General features: G+C 42.2%; 1 protein-coding gene across 1 annotated transcript in view; it reads right to left on the reverse strand.

Moving 5' to 3' along the window:
• LOC133350905 (teneurin-3-like) overlaps positions 1–19,986 on the reverse strand; it is a 490,302-nt gene that overhangs the window by 163,011 nt on the left and 307,305 nt on the right. The window contains 1 exon segment of the mRNA XM_061565743.1: positions 19,230–19,337. Coding sequence (XP_061421727.1) covers positions 19,230–19,337 — 108 coding nt within the window.

Below are 19,986 nucleotides of genomic sequence, written 5' to 3' on the forward strand. Positions count from 1 at the left end.
CACAAGCTGCACATTGAGATCCAGCTGTATAACAGCAATGTTAACCCGGCGCCGTTGTACGGCTCGGAGAGTTGGCGTGATGGCAAGATCGACACGGTCGAGGATGGAATCCTTCCATAACAGATGACTCAGGAGAATCGGCTGCATCTTCTGGCGAAACGAAATCCACAACAGCGAAGTGTGCAAGAATACCGGTTGCCCTAATGTCCCACAAAACATCGAGAGACGGTGACTCGGATGGCTCAGACATGTTCTGAAAACGGACCAGGCACCATACACCAAAAATTGCCCTTAGATGGACACCACTGGGCAAAAAAAAACCTGGGAGACCCAGGTTTCCTTTTGACCGTCAAGGACGAGCCGGTAGCAGCGATCGACGTCTCTTGGGGTGAGGCTTAACATGTTGCCAAGGACAGAAATAAGTGGAGGGAACTCATTGCGGCCTCGTGTCCCACTGGGGATGAAGAGGATTAACGAACTAGCTGTAGTGACATAGAATTGGTCACTACATAGCATAGTGCTTTCTGCTGGCAGGGAAGGGTATCTGCAACTTGAAGCAGCCCTGACTGACAGCAGGCCACGTCATAGACCCGAGAGGGATCTAGGGGAAAGATTATGGAAGGGACACGTCGGGAACCTGCTAGTAGGTTCTAGAAAGGGGGCGTGGCCAGGGTGGAGCGAGGCCACGCTGGGAGGATAAAAGGGGACCCCGAGCGGGAGCTCGGCGCTGTCGTTTGGAGTGGGATTCCCGTCGTCGTCGCTATTGAAGATCGTCGCCATCGCCGCTGTCGTCTCGTGCCTTCGTCGTTGTCACGTCATCACTTGATAATTGCGCTGCTAGACGTAGTTGGCTGTCTCTGTTCAGCGCCGTCAGTGTCAGACAGCTAGCGTTGTGTTGTAGGCTAGCAACAAGTGTCGAGTTGCGTATAAGCGAGAGACAGAGAGAGTGTAACAGTATAGGGTGTGTATTGTATAAAGTGTGCAAAGTGTGCTCGGTGTTTAATTAAATAATTGCCTCCAAGAAGTTATGTCTCCAAGTCAGTCACTACATAACGAACACATCGAAATCAAAAGCCTTTCTTTGTATTCCTGCACAGTGCCGACATTTTGATGTGGATTTAGGACAACACGTTCCTTGACTTCCAATATTTTGTTTGAGAAGTTAGGCGTGTATTGCCCGAGTAAATCCTAATATATAATTAAGCCTCCTCAACGAGCCCAGGAGTGGAATAGTGGTGCAATGGTCGGTGCGCTGCACGTTGAACCCAGCGACCCGAGTTTGATTCTCGGCCATGGCAAGCGTCATGGGCAAGTGATGTCTGAACCATTCATTGACCAGCAAAATCAAGTGTGGTCAAAGCCATCACAACAAACAGGGCATGGGGAGACACTCACCCAGCAGTGGATAGACAACAATCTGAAAACTATCGTTATTATTATTACTCGAACGGTTCAACAACTGTCTGTAAAAAATTGAAGCCGAGGCTTGATCTTTTCTTTCCAGTGACACACTTTACAACTAATGTGCTAGGCACTATACACATTTTGAGCCATATATTTGAGGAAGTATAATTTACACAATTTGGATATATATAACTTCTCAATACAAAGGCATCTCGAGGTGTTGTATAGAAATAGTGCAACATGGGAATCCTAGTGGCAGGATGTATGTTTCTTTATTTAATTATTCCCTGAAGAGAGAGCGAGAGAGAAACAGTGAATTGCACGCAGTCGCTTTAAGCACACGACAATATTTCAAAGATCCAATGTCATTCTATGCTTGCCATTCAAACATAGCAGAAATGAAATGTGGAGATACACTATTAGCAGCGATCAAATTTTGATGGCAAATCTCATCCTGTATACTATATATATATTTTTTTATATATATAAAAAATATCATCATTAAAGAAACCCAGAATACAAAGTAGATTTTCAAAAAAGAGGGAATCCTATGTACTGTTTTACATAAACGCAGTTACGGATTAAACGAGAGGGTCTCTTCAAAAATGTTACACGACAGCGAATTCAAGCTGAGGAAAACACATGCATCATTGTGGCTTTTATAATATAAATGAAGTAATGAAAGTTGGTAAAATATTTCAGAATCACCAATATGTTGATTCTCAAATATCGCTTACACTACAGAATTTGGGAATAATAAAAGCAGCTAATGAACCTGAAATGAATTTTTGTAATTACAACACAAAAGCACATTTATAAAATCAATTGCCAATCAGGTATCTGGAACACATCCCTGTCACAGCTATGAAATGTAACAGAACCCAAATGGGTTTGCTGATTGCAACTGGAGCAAGCCCCAGGAACCCAGCAAATGAATTAACAAAGGCTTGTAAAAAAAATCACGATTCAAACATTCAGGGTTTATAGGATGAGCCGTTTGATGTGCTATGGTTCGTAACAAGAATGTAAGAACGTATCAGCAATTGGGTCTAACATTCAACAATAAGTATTGTAAATAATTACATTGTCTTATCTCTTGCGGGTTTGATTTCATGATTTACTTTCAAAATTGAAAGAGAAGTATTAATTTTCTCTACACCCTATGTGTACTTTAAGTTGTAAATCAATTGCGTAATATAAAAATGTACAAATGTAAATATTTATTTTCAGACAATTTACTTACTCAATTTCCAAGCAATTGCCTTTTACTCTGTACTGAACCCACCACACAGTAGCTATCTTCACTGAGCATGACAATTATATTAAACAAGACAAAGACAAATATCCCCTGTATAGCCTTAGCAGGCTTTTGGGGACAAGTGCTGTTAGTGAGCACCCTTGAAGGCCGGTACGGTACATGAGGGGGTGGGTGGCCAGCACCACTCCCCAGTGACGATTATTACACACCAAACTAGGTACTTATTTAAGGCTGAGTCGACCTAGGGGAGGCCCAGGACCTGGTGTTGGCCATGAGCAGGAATAGAACTATGGTCGCCGGGTTTATAGCACAGCGTGCTAACTGCTACACCACCGCTACCCACAATCATAAACACACACACGTAATTGAGTGTTCTCATAGACTCAGACCTAGCGCTCATCTATAGATCAGCAAGATAGTGTATTATTTGTCAATAACTGCTGTAGACATTCAAATTTCCACATTTTATTACCGAATTCAGGCTGAGGCATATTACCGAATACAGGCATAATCGGGGTAAATAATGGGACTCAATATGCAAGCATCATGAGTAGTTATGGAACAAATTAAAATAAAATTTTCAGCCCAATGTCAATCAAATGCTGGATGAAGGCCTCCCCACGTCATGTCAGTAATGGGGGGGGGGTTGTTCGACCATACTTCACCATGCTGGTCATTGTGCATTGTTGGAGTGTGCCACAGGACTGGTTTAGAAATCACTCACCATTGTTAGCTGTGGCTGAGAATCAAACTCCAGTGGCTGGGATCATAGTGTGGTGTCCTCACATATGCCCCACCATTCCACGTTGATCGTGAAATGTTGTGCCAGATTCTGTTTGTGGTTGCAATGGCTGAAAAACATCACCTAGACATTTCCCCATGTTGTCAGTAATGGGTGCATTGTGCCAATGGCTCTGTCACTAGAAGCATTGCTCTATCCCCATTTGTCCCATTCTGTTCATTCAATTAGCCTAAATGTAGCACAAGGATTTCACTGTCGAACAATTTGCATACATCGTAAATAATAAATCCTCACACGAATAATTGGATGCATGTATTGTGAGTGTAAGAATCCATTGCTATTGACCAATTTATGCATCGCCATATGCCAACACCTTAATCTACTTTACATCCGTGAAACTTTATAACTCATTGGATTCCTCCAGTATAAATAAAGATTCTGATTCTGAATCAGGCCCAAAGTATAGACAAGCAACAAAAACCAACGCAGCATATCAACTGTAAAACTTTTGCCACTATTCAGTGGCTTAAAAAAATGCCCAAAAGTGTTACTTGAATTTTTGCACTCAACTCCCAGCATTCAAAGTGATGTTGTAGGTGGGAAATGGAATTAAACGGCTATTTTAATAGTTAGAAGCCATCCCTGCAACTGTAGAATAACAACATTACTTGATCAGAATGAAAATCTTTCTTGAGGCTGGAGGAATCCGATGAGCTATGAAGCTCTTTTTTACCCTTTCTGGCAATAAAACAGGTGTCAATATATTCAAACACCAAATAGATACCTGGAATGTAAGACAACGGCAATCATTGCCAAGTCATCAATTCCAAAGGAATAGCAATACCTGATCAAACCAAGGGCGTCAAAACCACCAATATGTTATGGGCAGCCAAAGATTCACAAACCTGATGTCCCATTAAGACCCATAATTAGTACAATAGGCTGCCACATACAAATTCGCCTTATATGTAACGAAACAAATACAACCCTACATCAGTCGACACAACTGTCGGCAGTAGCAGAACACACGTGCCAACAAGGACACTCAATTGATGTTGATCATGTTGACGTTCTGTGCAAAATTCGTTACGTCTGGCCAACACTAATTAGAGAATCTATCGAAATTGAGAGAAATAAAAATAATTTTAATTGTTCGGATAGCTACAGGTTTAGTGCCGCTTGGAAGCGAATCATCAAATAATATTGTTTAAATGCATGGGAATTACCTGTACGCAGACATTAACAGGTACTGATATTTTATTTCACGCAAACGACAGGAGGGACATGCATAATGTGCATGGATAATGTATGGTTATTACCATATGAACAAACCAACCGACAATGGATACCCATTGTAATGTATATGCATTCATTAATCTCCACCCCATTCGAACGTGATGGGCTCATAAGTGACGTCAACACATCTATCCCTCCGTTTAAGGAATGAAACATGATGCTAGTTGTAATCACTGGCAAAACGTTGTGCTCAGATTGTAAATGTTGTCGATTTGCTCTCCAACTCACTGGGGCTATTCTTATTAAATCGTTTATATTAAGTTCGCTTGCTTGCGTGCTTGCGTGCTTGCTTGCTTGCTTACGACCGTGCAAATCTTTCGGTCGTTTTTTTAACCCACTTCCCGTGATCCAATCGAGCTGACATTTTGCACACAGACTCGTTGTGCGTGACAATTAATTTTCCTGAAATTTTTTTTCCAAAATTTTACACTGTTTAGGGAATTTTTTAAAAAATATTTATTTACCAATTGCTTAATGGTGGCAGACAATCATCTGACCCATAGGTGGCAGCCATCTCAAGCCAGAGGACGAGAGGACTCTAGCCGCCACGCATATAAATGATTTATAGTGAAAAACTTTGTTTTTACGGGTTAATTTTTTTTTCATACTCTGATACGAGCAAAAAAAGGTCAGATGATATCACAAAAACAAAACTGCTTGTAAGTTGGAATTTTCGAATATATCCAGCCATGGTTGATTGTTTTAGCCGTAGATAGGTCTTCCCATTAATATTAAGAATACAAAATTGTGATACTCCTTTGGTAATGGTGCACAAGCACAAATAACAAAAGCACAGCAAAGATCATGATTGACACTTCTATCTATGGAGATTAGGCATTGCCTGAACCGTCACCTTTCATTTAGTGGTTTCCTATATAGGGCAGTGTTATTGATCAATGAGTCTATTGTCAATAATAATAATAAAACAGTTAAGTTCAGTACCTAACCGTTTGTCATGTCTCAATATGTTTGAGTTTGAACTAAATAGATTGCCAAATGAAGTCAGCAAACTCAACAACCAATCTTGATTTGAAGCTTTCGTGACTGCAGGTATTCATACTCTTTGGCTCTTTCGGTAAAGTCACGTAGGTAGAAAAATAACTTAATAGATCACGACGTTATGATCGCAACACAAGCGATCGTCTTTAGGTGAAACAATACAGCACTTACCCTTAGGTTGTACCCACCTCAAACGTATATGCGATCGAAACGTCGTGATCTATTAGTTATTGTTCTATCTAAGTGACTTTACCGAAAGAACCAAAGAGTATCAACAACCAATATTTAAACACAAACCACATTCCCACGGTGAGTTTTGCTTGCATTAATGATGCGCCAGATGGTACGCGTACACAAACTAAGACGAAAAATCCATTAATTCTACGTAAAACGTGATACATTTTTACGAGAACAGGCGATAGCGTGATGGCAATATTACACTTCAAAAACGGCTGGTGAATTATGAACTCATTAGACAAGACTCAGCCGCCTGATGAGTGTTTGATGTGCCGGTGTAACATGAATGCTCGAGAATTTTGACTGCCACATCAGGTTGTGATGGGACCATTGCAAACAGAACCATCTCTGGAGATTTGTAAGAGTGAGATGCACAAGAAGGCATTCTCTGCGCTGCACACAGTCACAATGAATCGTTGCCTGTGTGCAATGCGGTGGCGCTGAGCAGAACTGTTTTCACTGTAAGCTACCGAAACTGGTAACTCTTACCCTTTGAAAGGAGAAAGTAACATGAATTTACTGACATGCCAAAACATAGAGTTTACATACTGTAATAAATTCATATCTACATTATTTATGTATTGTGTGTGTCTCTGGTAAATACAGATTTTAAATAGTTTAAAAATAAAACAAATATGGAAGGAACCTTGGAGCTTGTAAGGCATCGGACATGTGCTCTGTGCGCTCGATTCAAAAACTGAAATTTGTCCAAGAAGACAGTGACTAAAATTGCAAAATCAAGTCACGTGAGGCGCAAGTCAAAGCCAATGCGCCGTGCAAAAAAGTGGGCCAACCCTGACAGCTGTCTCATTTGGGAGTGTTTATGCTCAAGAGCTCTGCCCTGCCAGCACACATGGCTCCAAATTAAAAAGAAAGGGGGCATGGGCAACAGGTAATTTGCATATTTTTTGTGGTAATGGGAAGGATGTTGTCAGAAACTAGTTTCATCAGAGAGAGCTCAGGGCCATGCTAAGGCATGCCTCGGGGCCAGCTGATGGGCAACTATGGATTATTTCGTCCATGCAAAGCATAAAATAAAAAAAAGTTGACAAGGCTACTAACAGCACAAGCTCGGGCAAGTTTAACCATTTCGGAAATTGTGCGTTTTTGAACTCTGAATTTCCGGAGTAGTTTTCAAACCTATTTTTAGTGTGTGGGAGTTTGTTTTGAATGAACACAATGCTGGTTTTTTTTACACAGCCATAAATCATTGCTTCATTATACTTCACATCCTTTATGTAAATGTAATGAATGGAACTGATCGAGAAGAAGTGGGAGTTCAATGAATACAATTCATAGGCAAAAATGGTTAAAAACTGAACAGCGCACAGGTGTCAGAATGAGAGCTTGTTCAAAAACGATAAAGGAATTTCAATGGAGTAATGGCCATTTTGTGTTTGTCTCTGGTTTGCAACTTTTCTTTCTTTATGCCTTCAAGTGACAAAACTGTTTCCTGCTGTGTGGAAAATGTAGCTACAGATTTATATTTTTTCGTCTGAGAAAACACTAAGTCTGTTTTGAAGAGCTCAACTTATACTTTCAATATATAATCGGTGTTTTCCTTTGATAAACTATATAAACATTGTTCCAACGTTTAAATAAAATGCATGCTTTCATAGGCAGGCATGCGTAGTCAATTAAAGAGCATGTAATGCTCAAACACGATTATATTTTCTTCACACACTAAAACTATATATGCAAGATAACACGTATCTGAAAGAGTTAGGAAAAGAACATTTCCTTCGGTCCAAATATGTTATGGACAAAAAAGAAGGCTAATCAGTGCAGCTTGAAAGAAAAATATAACGTTAGAAAAAATGCGTTTCAACTTTTTGGTTCTTCGACCAACTTGAATGTCTTTTCTCATGTACTTAATTATCCCTGACCAGAATTTGACTTGACACTAATCACTGGATTACACGCTCATGCACAATTCTATTTTGCACAAGCACAACTTGTGAAGTTTACTTTTGAGTATGACTTTCTCACAAAGCTCATCTATTACACAACTAGTCTTTAAAAATTGTTTTAAGTAATAATAACATCCTATGTCTAGCACCAGTTTATTTCAATTAACGTGTGCAAAATGGCAAGTTATTAAATTCGTTTAATTGACTTACACATCCCTGCGGAAAATGTCATATGTGTAAGAACAAAAAGACCTCCTGCTGTCAAACTAAATGTTTCAATGACTACAGATGTGTACATGTAGTCTGTTGTGAATGTCCAACTTTGAAGCTTGAAACGACAATAATCTGCTGGATGCCACAATTATAAGCACTTTGAGTGTCTCGGTGACGAATGCACAATTACCCTATTTTGCATGTTACGTAAATCTTATAAATGCAAAAGTTGTTCATCACCCCCCACGATATCCACTTATACAGGCTTTGGCGGAAGTGGTGATGTTTTAGATTTGCGCACTGCGCTATGAAACCGTCTGCTCGTGTTACATTCCCGGTCATGGCTCACATCAAGCGGCGAGCCACGATTCTAACTGTTGCTGGGCCCCTCTTTGTCAACCCGCACAGCCGCAGTCTGCTCAAAAACCTTCACAGCCAACGTGACGTGGAGAAACCGTCACCTGCCAGTTGATCAATACAGAGATGTAAACGATCATTTGTGATAATTGATCAAACCTCAATTACACGTTCCTCCACTGCCTGTGCATAGTCATTCAAGGATACGAGCTGTAGCTCGGACCACAAATTGAAGTCCTTGGCTTTGGTGTTATCCTATACTGCCAGACGTCTTGGCTTCATGTTTTGTCTCTTCTAGCATTGATCCTCATAGCATGGCTCTGAATAAAAACGAAGCTGAATTAACGGCATCCGTACCAACACAATAGGGGGGGGGGAAACAAGGCCGTAGCCATGGAGTCAACATTGTGGGGGGACCAAATCTTCCAGGGGGTCTGGGGTCCCCCCCAGAAAAAAAAAAATCTAAATTTGAAAACTAATTTTCTGCCATTTCCTGCCTAAAATAAAAAAAAAATCACTACCATATGGGATGGACTTTTTTTTGTTACAATAATGTCTAATAGTATATTGTATTACATTGCTGTTTTTTTTTCTTTTTTACCTTTTATTGTTTCATTTTATGTAATGGCAGAGATTAGGGATTCATAAAGTACAACCATAACCACAATCATATAAACATTATCTATGCATTGTTATATGAAGACAAGTCCAGATATTGTGGCCAAGGTTTAGAAAATTGCAGTTTTTATTTACATAACATCGCAATTATTATCATTTAAAATATTTTTATAGCAATATATTGGGGGGGAGGGGGCATTTTGAGCATATCTGATCTGCCCCCCCCCAATACTAATATATAAACGCCCAGATCTGTCTATCTGTGATTCTGTCATTCTGTGATTAACGCGGCACGGATTGCTTGAAGTGCGTCACGTGACCGCGAGCAAAAGACGGGTGAGTGAGAGTGAGGAGACTGGTGAGTGAGAGTGAGGAGACTGGTGAGTGAGAGTGAGGCAGAGCCGTGCTCCGTCCACTGTTGCCCTGAGGAACCCCCGTGCTCTCCACTGCTGGCTTTAGGGAGAGCCGCACTCTCTCCGCTGCTGCCGTGAGGGAGCCAGACGCGCTCTCTACGCTGCTGCCCTGAGGGAGAGCCGTGCTCCGTCCACTGCTGCCCTGAGGGAGTCCCCGTGCTCTCCACTGATGGCCGCCTGAGGCTTGCGCTCCTGGGGTGCGCTCCCAGCAGCGGCTGGCGGGGCCGTTTGTGAGAGGGCCGAGGGAGCCAACGGAGGGAGTCGATGGAGCCGGGTGGGCCGGTGGAGCCGACGGAGGCTGTGGTTGTGCCTGTGGCGCCCCCGAACAACCACATACTACGTTGTTGGGGGGCGGCTATGGCGCCCCCCAACAACCTAGTAGATATTATAATTATGGCCTTGGGGAAAGTATAGACAAAACAATAAAATTACCTATATTATTCCTCCCAAGTTTTACTCTGTCCAATGTAGCCATTGTGTTCTAACAAGTACAAGTAAGAGGGTCATGAACAAATGGTGGGTTATATAAACAGATAACCTTGTATTCTTAGGTTTTTTCGGTAAAGTCACGTAGGTAAAAAAATAAAAATTAATAAAAGTAAAATAAAAATCACGACGTTTCGGAGGCAACACAAGCTTCCGTTTTCAGGTGGAACCGTCACAGCACGATAGCTGTATCAAGTGCTGTGACGGTTCCACCTGAAGACGGAAGCTTGTGTCGCCTCCGAAACGTTGTGATTTTTATTTTATTTTACTTTTATAAAAAAAAATTTACCTACGTGACTTTACCGAAAAAAACCTAAGAATATGAATCCTTGCAGTCACGAAAGCTTCAAATCTAGAGATAACCTTGTATAGCTTCAAACCAAATCATGCAGCATATAGGAGGCAACTCTCACAACGTGGCTAGAGTTTGTCTCCTTATTGTCAGTCATTGCCAATTCACTGCTAGATGAGGGCCGCCCAAGAGTCCGAGATTTCTCAAAATCCTGTGATGAACATTTCCACCCAGCACCTGCACACAAACTGATGTCATCACTCCATCTCATCGGTGGTGGCTATCCTCTCTGGCGTGTTCCATTCCTTCACGTCAAAATAAAATTACATTGAGGGTCGTTGCTGATGGGCCTGTTTTCCAGCAGCATTTGTTGAAACAAGTAATCCCTGCAGAGGTTTCCTGCTTAAACAAAGACAATTTTTAAGCTTATGCCAAGGAGTGCCTAAAGCGTGTTTTATTTCTCTACAAAAATAACTGAAACTTTCTTGTTTATCTATTTACTTAAATGATTCGTCATGACGGCATAATATGGGGGGGTGGGGACGCGATTCACCTCCCTGTTAAGACACTCCTACCAATTGCGTTCACTGGCTTTTGCACAATAACAGATTTGCATCCTTAAAATGCAGGGAGTGATATATAATCTGACGGCACATTAACCACCAACCAATCAGAGATGGGCGGGACCCAACACAACTGGCAGCGACTTGATCACGTGAGGCCAAACGCCGAGCGTGATTGGTCGCTGCCGCAAAGATCAGGTTTGAAACAAACAAACAAAAAACTTCAAATCAGTGCAAAACTTTGCATCGTACCCGGCCGAGTTTGCGGTGTCATCCCACTGCTTGACATCCCAACGGTGCAGCAAGTCTGCTTTGACAGCTGCCAAAGGTGGTGTCGGGTGACAACATCACACCACTGGGGATCCAAGAGGACCCCGGGAGCCAAATGAGCACACTTACGGAGTGCCGATGTTGCCGGGCCCTTCTAGTGTTAACCGCGGTGTGTGTGTGCCACCACCATTCTATGCGTCGCCATCACTCGTGTAAGTGTAACTTCTCTCCAGCTCTGGGAGGGCAGACTTGACACGTGCGTGTTAATCTTTTAGGGGCGTCAAGAATTGCGTTGGCTCCACCCAAAGGTCACCCTGGCCATGCCCACGTTATAGCAGCCAAGCTGGCAATTGCGCTGGTGATTAATTTCCAACCAAATGTGAATCTGTCTGCTTACATTTGGTGGGAATTGCTGAGAAAAATTGCTGTTGGTTGCTAAATCATCCCAACAAACATCTGCAAAAGACAGGATGTGAGTCAAACTATGTACTGCTTTGTTATAGGTGTTAAAACTTGATTAAAATGTCAGTTATCTATACCTCCACAACTGCTGGTATAGCTAGCTGTTGGTGTGAGGTGGATTGTGTAACACGATTTTTGTTCCTGGGTAGTAAGTGTTATTTTATAATTGCTTATGCCTAAAAAGTATAGAAAATGACTATTATTCCCCACAAACTTTGCTTTTGTGACCAGGACTTTACGTGAAGGAATGACACAATGCACACGTTTTATCATTGAAAATAGGTCAATTTCTAAATATCACTGTCCTGGTCACAAAAGCAAAGTTTGTGGGGAATCATAGCCATTTTCTGTACTTTTGAGGTATAAGCAATTCGGAAATAACACTTATTACCCAGGAACAAAAAATAAATACATTTGTTATAGAGTGTTATTTTAATGGAGTGGATTATTAACTTTGCTTTTGTATCCTGGTCACAAAAGCAAAGTTTGTGGGGAATAAAAGCCATTTTCGTTACCTTTGAGGCATAAGCAATTAGCAAATAACACTTACTACGCAGGAACCTATTTTTGTTGTTACACAGTGAATGATTACATGAGAGATGGTGATGGCTTGAGGAGGTCTTCATCCAATAGTGGATTGGCCATGGCTGAATATAATGGCTACCTCAACTACCCATCACACTTTTGAGTGGTATGTCCAATTATTTTACAAAATAAATGTAAGATCAGACTGTGAGCAATGTTCAAGAGCAACGACCCCGATACACGTTCAAGTAACACCGATACACGTTCAAGTAATCATTAGTCAGGCAGCTGCATTACAACAGCATGAACCGTGTGGCATCTGAAAATGTTTTTGCTGATTCCATGATATTTTACGCCTTAACTTACATGAAAAAAACTTGACAGGCTTGAGCCGGAACTCAGCGCTCATGCCGAATTAAATATTACAGATACAAGAATAATCTCTTGGGACTGAAAATTCCCAATGGGTATTTGTAATAAGTGGACACCTCGGCTGTGGATATGTCCTTCATAAGAAGCGTAGTCCAATTAAGGGTAGAAGGAACCTGACAAGGCAGACGGAACCAAATGGACCCCACCCTCTCGTGTGTAACCTTTCTCATGTTCTTTTGCATATCAACACAAGAACATTCGTGCGACATTTTTATTCCAGGAAAAAGAAGAGAGGGAAAAAAAACCACCGCGATGACAGTCCACTCAAGCTTGTTGTAAACAACACGAGCGATGGCCTCCACGAGCAGTGTTGATTCATACCACTTGCCCTTGGTCCCGCACAGCATTGTGCAGGCAATTCTGGTTGCTACTCATTCACATTATAATTTCCCACACATTGGAAACCCGTAACTCTCTCACTTGTTATTCAAAGTATAGGTGAGAAAAAACATCCGTTCTAGGAAATGTGTGAAAAATTACTATAATTTCGTGTGTCATCGTGACACGTGCAAATTCTGACGAAATTTTTTTTTTATCTTATCGAAGTGATGTGTTTTGAGTATTTCCAGCACATAATGTATTATTATTATTATTATTTGCTCTGAAGAGACTGATCCAACAACAAACTTGTTGGCTCACAGGTTGAGCGAGCGGCTCACAATCGTAAGGTTGCACCGTTCAAATTCATGTTTTGGCGACTGACTCATGAGCCCATCATCCCAGCGGGGTCAATAAAAAAAGTACCACTGTGTGGGAAAGTGAACAGTGGCTCTTCTCTGGAGAGACTCGCCCTCACTATAGGAGTGTGAAATGTCTAACTGCTGCTCAGGGCTGTAAATAAGAGGAGCACTGCTTCAGTTCTAAATTGAGTGAAAAAGATATTATCACTTTCACTTATTTTTTGACAAGAACAAAAAATGTAATTAAAACTCGCAATGCTCCAGGGTTGTATTATATTATCACGCATTCTACGTTTAAGAAGTATATATATAATTACCATGGCAATGCATACATATAAATAAGTTAGTATTTTATTGTATGTTTTTATTTCAGTCTATACCTTCACGTATATAGGGTTATTACTGAAATCTACAAGATGTAAAACATCATTGCCTTGACCCCATTAATGTAGGAATTCTGTTGGTGAGCAATGATTGCATCATTACCGTATAAATATTCATGTCTATCCAATTTACAAGCTAAAAGTGCTAATTAAAAACGTATTTCTTCAGTTTAGGCGTATTATGCGAAAAAAAGGTCATGTTAACTACTATATATGAGTGCCGGCATGCACGTGTGTTGTATGTTTGATGAATGAACGTCCAATCATATGGCGCGCTATCACCTAACCATACGTTTCCAACTGCAGATCTCCCCCCTAGTGCAGTGGTTCTCGGAGTGTGGGTCCCAAGGCCACCGGAGGAGGTCAGCGACGATCCTCCAGGTGGTGCGTGGGGCTGTGATGCAAACGCAGGTTGATACGGAAAGTAGTGTGTGTGTATATATACCTAGATTTGAAGCTTTCGTGACTGCAACGATTCATATTCTTAGGTTTTTTCGGTAAAGTCACGTAGGTAAAAAATTTAAATTAATAAAAGTAAAATAAAATAAAAATCATGACGTTTCGGAGGCAACACAAGCTTCCGTCTTCAGGTGGAACCGTCACAGCCCGACAGCTGTATCGAGTAAATGAGAGATTACAAGAGATACCACTCCGTTTATATAATGGTTGAGGGGGAAAGGGCCAGGAACGGCACACTTTTTATTAATCCATATTTTACTCACGGTAATAAATTAATTAAACTACCCTCACCCTAAGATCTAAATGCCTCCCCCTATATATATAAAAAAAACTGAAGCTGCATGAAAAGAAACATGTTTTTACGTTCCGGTAATATGAATCATTTTGTACTACTGGTATTTAGAGAGATACGTGAATGAGCTTTGTCACCAGGGATGGGAGGTCTGAGTGGTCCGCGGGACAAACAAAGTTTGGGAAACACTGCCCTGGTGGTAGCTGTCCCAGTACGGCACAAATGTACCTAATAGCTGGCTTGTCGAGGTGTATATGTCTGCCAGTAGAGGGTCAGTGATTGCTATGAAATAGCATGTGCGTAATTAATCGAGTTTTTCTTTAGTTAAGGGAGTTGGGGGGGGGGGAACAAGTGAATCCAGAGGAAACCGATGCAGAACCAGTGGTAGAACATACAACATACAAACTCCATACAAACTCCATACAAACTCCATACAAACTCCATACAAACTCCATACAAGTACAAACTCCACGCAGAAAGGCACCCGAGTCAGGAATATATTCAAGTCCCTTCTTGCTGTGAGGCATGAGTGTTAACATTGCGGCCACCGCGCAACAATCTGAAATTGGATCAACATCACATCTACCGAGGACATTGAAGCAACGCTAGACACACGACCTTTTAAAATATTATTCCATTGTTTTGAGGTTCAAGTCGTAAAACTAATGTAACAAAATACTAAAAAAAAGAACGGAAAAAATGTCTTGCAAATTGCACCCATGGGTGGTAAGCTTGAAAATGTCACTTCATAGCATTTGCTGGAACACATTGTCCAGGCTACATGATGTAGCACGAGTGTCGGTCAAGATGGAAAACTCTGAAAACTTTCAAATTTACAAATAAATTTAATGAACAAGGGTGATGACGTTATTGTGTACACGGAGACACAGATTGAGTCGAATGTTGGTTTTGGTTTTCAGGACCATTGCCTAGGCTTTTATATCATTTTAAGCATAGCTCAAATAGAGCACACACTTCCTTTAATGAATCATGCCTTTCATAATTGCGTACAAATCAATAATAATAGCGATGCTAATTTACTGCCCTTTGTTAAACAGTTTGTTATCTTTCCTCCACACCTCTGATTAGCACGGTATGGCGTGAAAGAAGTTCAACATACATACATACATATAATCCCTGGCTGGATGACCCAAGCTTATGTAGGGTCAGTCACGGGGGTTATTTAACCATACCTCCCCACACTATTTAGTCCTGGTTGGCAAAGATGGGGCACAGGACTGGTTCAGATATCACTTGCCACTTATGTTAGTCGTGGTCAGGAATCAAACTCAGGTTATCTGTTCCACAGCACAGTGTGCTAACCACTACAACACTGATCCCAAATTATGTACCTGTTTTTCAACTATATATATTATAATAGTTTTTTTACCCTTCTATCTGGCAACAAAACTGACACCTTTTTTTACAAGGAGTCATGTTTGTATAGGCCACAATACCTGCAGTCATAATGCAAACAAAAAACATAACTCTGATAATGTATGCACTGTCCTTGAAGTTGATTGGTCCACACCCAAGACAGCTTTCCTTAGAGCCTAGTCTCACATAGGTTGGACCAGATGATGTCAAAAGGCGCACAACTCAAAGACAATGCAGACATTATCAGAGTTATGTTTTTTGTTTGCATTATGACTGCAGGTATTGTGGTCTATGCAAACATGTCAGTTTTGTTGCCAGATAGAAGGGTAAAAAAACAATTATCATATTTTTTACTGGCAAATGAGGTTCCAATGGTATATATATATATATTTTTTTTTTAACTATTAACTATTTATATTCCACAAGGTAAGGCCCACTGAGCTCTCTAGCACTTTTTCAGACGTGACCTGGCCACAAATGATAGCTCAACAGAGTGGCTTGTCACGTGGCAATGTATAGCAGCCAAATACTCTGAACGCGTGATGTTGATTCTAAATGTGGAGAGAGCAACCGGAGGACCTGGAGAAAAATCCACGCGACTCCAAATAAAGAGCACGCGTCAGGGTCGGGATCGAACCCACAAACTACTTTATACGAGGCAAGGTAGTTAACATCTTAGATTTAATGTATCATTATGGCGCTCATTTACCCAGTAAAGCCTTCCTGAGTCTCAAGACTCTCATTCAGGAGGGTCCTGCCAAGTGTTTTGCAGTAGGGACGATGTTGCTGTTGTGTAATCCCTATTGAGGAATTTACAGCTAAATGTTTGAGCTTTGGGATGTTTGCCAGTTCCAGTTAGATTGTACATTTGAGTTGCTTTATGAACTAAATCGAAAAAAGCAAATTGACATAAACAAATGATATACCATTATCTATCTTCCATGGATTCGAGTGATTACCCAAAGCGCCTCTGTAATACCAAGGCAATAACTGTACTCACTTTTCTTCCTAATTAACTAAATTAAAGCACTTCTCCCTTCAACACTCGCTGTTAACATCACCATGCAACGCACGAGTTAACTGCACTCGCAGTAGCTGAAACAGACATAAAATGCAAAGAGTTTTTGCACCGTTAATACCTGCAAACGTGAACCGGCACATTTGTTGGGAAGGAAAGGGGTGGGGGGCGGTGCGGTGTAAATCGACGACGCGAAATGGGTGTAAAAGGAGGCCACGTTTAATGCTTAAAGCCATCGCAAGAAGCGGGCAGTGCAAGCAAACACTTGCCCCGTGTGCACGGGCGCCGCTAATTGAGGTGGCAGGCGGCATGTGGGTGGGGGGGGAGGTCGGCAGGAGCTTGCACATTCATCACGCGGCTACGACGCCGCTAACAAACACTCAGCCTCAGCAACTAAAGTGGCTGCCACGACCCGGCTTTTTTTTGCCCGTTCGTTTTCCCCAACGTTCTCCGGCCAACCAGAAGTTTTCCCCCAAAAACTTCTGTGCGGCCTGACTTGTGGCCGTTTGTCACCAAGGCCGTTTCGCTGCTGATACGGGGGTGTAGCGTTAATGGGACGTATTGAGGTTACACCCGACTTGAAACACAGACAAAGATCCGCCGTATAGCCTGAAGAGACTGTAATGACAAGTGCTGCTAGCAAGCACTACTTTAAAGGCCGGCACGGCACACGAAGCTAGTGGGTGGCCAACACCACGCCCGGCCGCCTTTGTCTCCCTAGTGGCGATGCTTACACATCGCAGCACCAGGTACTCATTTGAGGCTGAGTCGACCTAGGGGAGGCCGGTTCAAATAATCGTCACTGGTGGTGACCATGAATCGACCCCGGGTCGCCGGGTTCGTAGCGCAGTGCAATAACCGCTACACTACACGCGTGCACGTTCGTGTAAGTGTACCTATCGTTTCAACGTTCCATAAGGGGCACAAGACCGGAAGACCGCTAACAGGCACATGTCAATTGGCCCGAAGCATCCCACAGCCGCCATTCGCCTTCCCTCGCTCTGTAAGATTGAGTGCAAAATTTCAGCCTTCACTGACTCTATGGACGCCCTGAGCATCTCAGAACGCCCACATCGCGTATTTATGGGATTTTGAGGCTTGTAGCCAGAGAGGGCAATCGTTTACAACAACAGAATAACTCTTTACTATTAGGAAATGCTATATCACTGGGAGTGCAGCCATCAATTGGCAGAAAAGTGGCTTGTAAACTAAATAATTAAGAGGGAAGTATGGCTTAAATTGCTATTTAACTGAAAGGTGGGCAGAGCTGAGTGGTTAATCAGTAATGAGCGGCGGGCTAGACACACAGCACACCCTCATGATTTAATAGAGTATGCCGCGGGATTCTGTTAATTGAATAGTCATGCTGACGTGAGAGAGCAAGGGCGGAACTGTGAGCAAGGAAGGAGGATGGATTGGTGGTGTCCAGTGAGCCTGACCTTTTGCACCATGGCTCATGCAACAGTACTAAATATGTCCTGCAGTAATGAGCTCCATGGCGCATGTTGTGAAATAATGCAAAGGTATGCAATGACAATATACACGGGGGAGGGGTTTTCATTTGAAAACCAATCATGAATTTACGGAGAATTAAACTTCATTCGAAAAAAGCCGTGCATTGTTGTTTGATGGAATTCCTCCCCCCCAGAGCTACCTTGGGAGATCCCTTCAAGCAACATCTGGTTCACACAAAGGGACACATTTTCCCACCATCTCTGCGGACGAGTGTAACGTGTCCACGCATGACTATAAAACTGATGTAAAATTTTGAAAGATTGATTTTTTTTCGAAATTATCATGACAAAATATGTATATGTTTATGCCATGGTTTTTGTTTTTGTGTATAGTTTTCGCTGAACAGACTAATTACCATTAACATACTTGAGAATGCGCTTTATTCATAATTGCTGGGGTTTAAGCAAAGGATCCGTGAGGTGAGAATCTTGAGTTCTTACATTTAAACTAAACTATAAATATTTTATTATTTTACCAGGTAAGGCCCACTCAACTTTATAGCTCTTTTTCAGAAGCGACCTGGCCACAAATGATAGCTCAACGAAGTTAGCTTATCATATATATATAACAGCCAACTAAATGCATGTTTCTAAATGTTGATGGAAAAACCGTACCACGGGGAGAACATGCAATCTCCAAATATACAGGCTTCAGGATCAAACCCATGATCTCCTGTATACCAGGCGAGGTAGTTAACATCTCGCCACAGTGGCACCCCAAATTTAAACCAGGCGAGGTAGTTAACATCTCGCCACAGTGGCGCCCCAAATTTAAACACTGCTGCCACGCACGCTCCGTATGGCACAAAAGCTAGCAACATAAGATGACAAAGTTAACAGTCTGTCAAAATAAAAGTGACATGGGAAGCGATGCGGGGTTGCTTTTGGAGGCGTTTTGACTTTTAACGGGGGGATACTCATCGATCCAAAGCACCCCAGCCCCCCACCAGTGACTGGCACGGGCCCAGGCGCTGTGCAAATGAGCGACGTGCACGGTGCTATGTGCCCCCCGGGACCCCTGGGTCTCACCTCTTCCAGGGAAAACGACGGGACCTCTGGTCGGGCCATCAGGACTTCCGGCAGCTCCCTCCTCCACGGGTCGCTGCAGGCGCCAGTCAAGCCCGTACACGTGCAGCACTGCCAAAACGACACCACCGGCACCAATATTTGCACGGGGGGGGGGGGGGACACACACACGGGAAGCACCAAGAGCGTCAGTGAAGAAAGCGATTCAAGGTCCAATAACAATTTCCAGTACAGGAACCGCAATCAGGATTCAATTTTATTTTTTCATGTCTTAAAGCGGGGCTTAAATTCTGCCGGAGAAGACCGGGACTGAAAATATCCTCGCATACATCGCATGCATAAATGACATTTCATATGTAACACGACAGTGCACTTTAAAATGTAACGAGCAATCCGCACATCATTTGGACATGACAGTCCATCCATTCTTTCCAGCCAGCCAGAAAACACTTTTTTTTATATCGCGATCCTTGTCTCTCTCTCCCCACCATTCTCTCTCCAGCTCTGTACTGTGTATCCCAATGTCTTACTCTGCCTCTGTTTTTTGTTTCTTCATTTCTTTTTTACGATCAGTGGAAACAAGAAGATGCTCATTGTAGTCGGCACTTTGCTTCGTTCATCATTTCGTAATTTTTTTCTTTCTTTATGTAAACCCCCACCTCTCGCTCACTCTCTCGCTCACTCTCTCGCTCTCTCTTCCTCTGTCCCCTATACTTCTCCCTCCCTCTGTAGCCCTCTCCCCGCTCCATTCTATCTTACC

This window comes from Lethenteron reissneri, chromosome 35 (genome assembly GCF_015708825.2).
Source record: "Lethenteron reissneri isolate LAM-NWPU_2019-01 chromosome 35, ASM1570882v1, whole genome shotgun sequence".
NCBI lineage: Eukaryota > Metazoa > Chordata > Hyperoartia > Petromyzontiformes > Petromyzontidae > Lethenteron > Lethenteron reissneri.